This window comes from Solea senegalensis, unplaced genomic scaffold (assembly GCF_019176455.1).
Source record: "Solea senegalensis isolate Sse05_10M unplaced genomic scaffold, IFAPA_SoseM_1 scf7180000015944, whole genome shotgun sequence".
NCBI lineage: Eukaryota > Metazoa > Chordata > Actinopteri > Pleuronectiformes > Soleidae > Solea > Solea senegalensis.
The window spans coordinates 39,794-44,904 of NW_025321519.1; the positions used below are offsets into that span (position 1 = coordinate 39,794).

Consider the following 5,111-nt stretch of genomic DNA (forward strand, 5'->3'; position numbering starts at 1 on the left):
AAGCCCACACCTTGACATGACATGTCTTGACTCCTCCTCCTCCTCCTCCTCCCTCAGGCCTGTGAGGAGATAAGACTGCTGAGTCATCATATCCATACAAAACACACACACACACATAAAGTGTGTTATGAGTCTGTCCCTGACCTCTGCTAACAGATCATATCACACACACACACACACGCGCACACACACACACACACACACACACACACACACTGCACACACACACACACACACACACACACACACACACACACACACACACACGCACACACACACACACACACGCACACACACACACACACACACACACACACACACACACACACCACACACACACACACACACACGCTACACACACACACGCACACACACACACCACACACACACACACACACACACACACACACACACACACACACACACACACACGCACACACACACACACACGCTTACACACCTGCATACACACTGCTGCTCCATCACTAAATTCAAATGTCTGATTTCATAAAATTCTGCATTTAAAAATCCTTTGTTCAGATTGACCTCAGTGACACAAAGTGACCACACGAGGCAGCAGAGGACCAGCAGCTCCTGTGTCCCTGTGAGCTAAAATCACTGATTTTCTCTCTGAGGTTTGGTGTGTGAGGTGAGTGTGTGTGTGTGTGTGTGTGAGTGAGTGTGTGTGTGGGGGGAGAGTGAGTGGTTTACTAACGTCAGTTTCCTGTCTCACAGTGAGATAAAGACGTAGCTAAACAGCTAATCAGCAGCTAAACAACAACACTCTCACTTTAAAGCTGCTTGAATACTTTTTTTATTGTTTTGATTTCAATCATGTGACATATGAAAAGTTTAGAGACATGAAAACTGGTCACGTGTGAATAAAGTCGTCCGTGTTCACACATGGACTCACTCTTATCTGGATATTATTCAGGCCACGCCCCCTTATTTTTCCAGATTTGGATCCAGCGTCTGCGTCATCTCGTCCGTGAGTATCGATAAAATGTTTCCTTTTCTTTGGACTATGAAGACGAGGTTGATTTTCAGGACACGTCGTCACTGAAGTACGCAGCGTTGTCTCGGCCGTTCACGTCGGCCGTCGCAGACGTCAGCGACCAGTGGCGGTAGGTTGGTTTGTTCGCATGTCGCTGCGTCTCGGATGTCAGCGTGCGTCGTACGTACCGGTACGACAGAAAGATGATTCCACTCACCAGCATCAGGATGGAGGCGATGATGCCGACGGCGATGGCCGAGCCCACCTGCTGCGTAAGCGGTGCCGCGGGGAGGTGGAACTCCGGCGGGAAGTCAATGGTTCTGTTGACGAGCACAGAGTTCATGTTCCACGCCAACGGCACCAAAGAGAGCGCCCCCGTCAGGAGGTACAGCGTCCCCGCCAGCACGAACATCCGTCTTATGTTCCTCCTGTCTTTCACAGAGAAGTACGCCATCCTCATGGCCGCCGCCGCCACGAAGTTCGCTGCAAGGCCGCAGATCACCGACAGCATCATCAACACCTGAGCCACCAAAATCTCCACGGGAACGAAGGCGTCGGCGACGCCCATGCTGCGACAGAACTCCGCCTCTGAGAGCACGTGGCTGTAGAAACACGCCCTCCAGATCCCCACCCAGGCCACGCCCGACGTGACGGCTGGCACGTCATCCACGTACCACAGCCGCCACTCGTTCAGCCCGACCGTCGCCATGGTGATGATCCAGGCCAGCGAGCCCACGGCCAGGCCAAAGAACTGCCAGTGAGCCGTGTGAGCCAGGTACAACATGGTGTTAGCTGAGCGCGCTAATGCTACGAGGGACTGATCACAGAAACTGCGAACTCCATCACACCTGAAGAAAAACAAACAAAGTTAAAGCTGCGAGCAGCAGAGAATGCCACTTTCACAAGCTCTACAGAGGCTGCTGTGGCATCCTGTTGCCACTGTGTGGCGCTGTGACTCGTCGTCAGATTGTGACTCTGATCAAATGTGGAAATGTTCAGAACAAATCGAACCAGTTACACTTGAGCTTTGACAACTTCCTAAAAAAGTGACTGCGTCACCACGGCAACGCTGTTGTAACACAAACCCTCAATCTTCACAGAGTAGCGTGATTTGCTCCACATTTAAACACCAACAAGTAATTGCCTGATGCCAGTCGGTGGCGCTATAACCGTGAGTCAACGTTAATATACAGTTGTCTTCTGGCAAAGACTCGTAATGACCACGCCCACTTTAAGACAGTTTTAACGACATACACTCAAGTTACAAAACATAAAACCTGTCATTTCATGACGCCAGTAGGGAGCGCTATACAACTGAGTGAATGAAGTTAGTGATTTGTGTTCAGACAGGAAGTCTGTGAATGTAGGAATTACAGCGACTTTCTTTAGTTGCTGGTAAACCATGAGGAGCGTCTGCCACTAGAGGGCGACGTGACGACGACAAATTCTGTTGTTATTTTTATAACAAGTGAGACCTGAGAAACATTCAGATGTGGGACCAGGGGCGGCTGGACCATAGTGGGCGACAGTGCACCGCCCTCCTTAAGCCACACGGAAAAAAGAGCTTAGTTCGCTTCTCTGTAAGTTGTGCTAACTTTACCAGCGCTTAATTGCCGATTTCATCATGGAAAAAAAGTACAAACAACTTACTCTCACTGCAAAAAAAAGCCGTTTCATAGAAGAAAAGCTTCAGCTTATATAACTCGGACCTGAGCAGCCGAACGTCGCCATAAAACAGCAAACGAAAGACAGGAGCTGGTATGAGAAGAAGGACTGGCTATTTTCTACTTTCTGTCATTTTTCAGATTCTTAAACGTGAATATTTTCTACTTTCTGTCATTTTTCAGCTTCTCAAATGTGAATATTTTCTACTTTCTGTCATTTTTCAGCTTTTTAAATGTGAATATTTTCTACTTTGTTCAGTTTTCCAGTTTCTTAAATGTGAATATTTTTCTACTTTCTGACATTTTTCAGCTTTTAAATGTGAATATTTTCTACTTTGTTCAGTTTTCCAGTTTAAATGTGAATATTTTCTACTTTGACATGCTTCTTAAATGTCTACTTTCTGTCATTTTCAGCTCAAATGTGAATATTTTCTACTTTGTCATTTTTCAGCTTTTTAAATGTGAATATTTTCTACTTTGTTCAGTTTTCCAGTTTCTTAAATGTGAATATTTTCTACTTTCTGACATTTTTCAGCTTCTTAAATGTGAATATTTTCTACTTTCTGTCATTTTTCAGCTCTTTAAAGATGAATATTTTCTACTTTCTGTCATTTTTCAGCTTTTTAAATGTGAATATATTCTACTTTCTGTCATTTTTCAGCTTCTAAAATGTGAATATTTACTACTTTCATTTAGGAAAAAGACATCCTTTCCAGGTTTGACAAACACAAATCAATATTTTTACAAATTTTCTGGACCAAACAACTCCCCCTTTAATAAAGTGAGTCTGCATGTTTCAGCAGCAGGGGGCGATCCCAGCACTAACCTCATACAGCCATGTTTTATTGAAATATTGCCGTCCATATAAACTGTTGTGTGATCAACATGGACTTTATACACATGTAACAACCTGTCTTTAAAAGCATTATTAGAAAAGAACTCAGTCCTGATCTATCAAGCGTGAGAAGCTGCACTTTATTATCACCTGGACACATTTGAACGTAAAATAACGAACATTTATGACAAACTCACCATGATGCGTTCAGTCGTCTTCCACAGACACGGAGCGTTCTCTTCAGGTGTGTGAGTGTGTGAGACCACGCTGCAGCACAAGCTCAGGGTTAAAGACGCTGCTGCACGTTATCAGGGGAGGAGGAGGAGGAGGAGGAGTTAATGAGTGACAACAGGAACCAGAAGAATCAATCAATCCAACATGGTTTCCAGCTCCTCAGCTCTTTATTGGACAGCAAGCGAGGCTGATAAAGTGTTTCATCATCATCGTCATCATCAGCGTCTGAAGATTCACAATCAGTCAAAAAAAAAGAAAAAGTGAACACATGAACACAGGTGTGTGTGTGTGTGTGTCAGAAATGAACAAGAAAAACAGGATTAAAGGCTGAGTTTAAAGGGATAGTTCAGGATATTCGGTGTGTAACAAACAGCTGGTGATTTCAGCCACTTAACAAAAGAAATCACCATCACTTTAAGTCTACGATATCTTAAGAACATGATCACGTCTTTATCTCACTGTCAGAAAGACTCTTCCGACAGGAAAGTAAAGTTTGTAAACCACTCACTCTCCCACCACAAGTACAGTGAGAAAATCAAGGATTTTAGCTCACAGTTTCTGTCATTTTCAGCTTCTTAAATGTGAATATTTTCTACTTTCTGACATTTTCAGCTTCTTAAATGTGGATATTTTCTACTTTCTGTAATTTTTCAGCTTCTTAAATGTGAATATTTTCTACTTTCTGTCATTTTCAGCTTCTTAAATGTGAATATTTTCTACTTTCTGTCATTTTTCAGTTTCTTAAATGTGAATATTTTCTACTTTCTGTCATTTTTCTGCTTCTTAAATGTGAATATTTTCTACTTTCTGTCATTTTTCAGCTTCTTAAATGTGAATATTTTCTACTTTCTGTAATTTTTCAGTTTCTTAAACTTGAAAATATTCTACTTTCTGTCATTTTTCAGCTTCTTAAATGTGGATATTTTCTAATTTCTGTCATGTTTAGCTTCTTAAATGTGAATATTTTCTACATTCTGTCATTTTCAGATTATTCAATGTGAATGTTTCTACTTTCTGTCATTTTCAGCTTAAATGTAGATATTTTCTACTTTCTGTCATTTTCAGCTTCTTAAATGTGAATATTTTCTACTTTCTGTACTTTTTCAGCTTCTTAAACGTCAATATTTTCGACTTTCTGTAATTTTTCAGCTTCTTAAATGTGAATATTTTCAACTTTCTGTCATTTTTCAGCTTCTTAAATGTGAATATTTTCTACTTTCTGTCATTTTTCAGCTTCTTAAATGTAAATATTTTCTACTTTGTCATTTTTCAGTTTCTTAAATGTGAATATTTTTTAGTTTCTGTCATTTTAAGCTTCTTAAAGGTGAATATTTTCTACCTTCTCACATTTTTCAGCTTCTTAAATGTGAATATTTTCTACTTT

General features: G+C 41.6%; 1 protein-coding gene across 1 annotated transcript; it reads right to left on the reverse strand.

Moving 5' to 3' along the window:
* Positions 1-797: 797 nt before the first annotated feature.
* LOC122762674 (claudin-34-like) lies at positions 798-3,793 on the reverse strand. Its single transcript, XM_044017872.1, has 2 exons — positions 3,691-3,793; positions 798-1,842 (listed from the first exon to the last, which is right to left on the reverse strand). Exon 2 carries the CDS (start codon positions 1,776-1,778, stop codon positions 1,044-1,046), a length of 735 nt encoding a protein of 244 aa, XP_043873807.1. The 5' UTR covers positions 1,779-1,842; positions 3,691-3,793; the 3' UTR covers positions 798-1,043.
* Between the last annotated feature and the right edge of the window lie 1,318 nt (positions 3,794-5,111).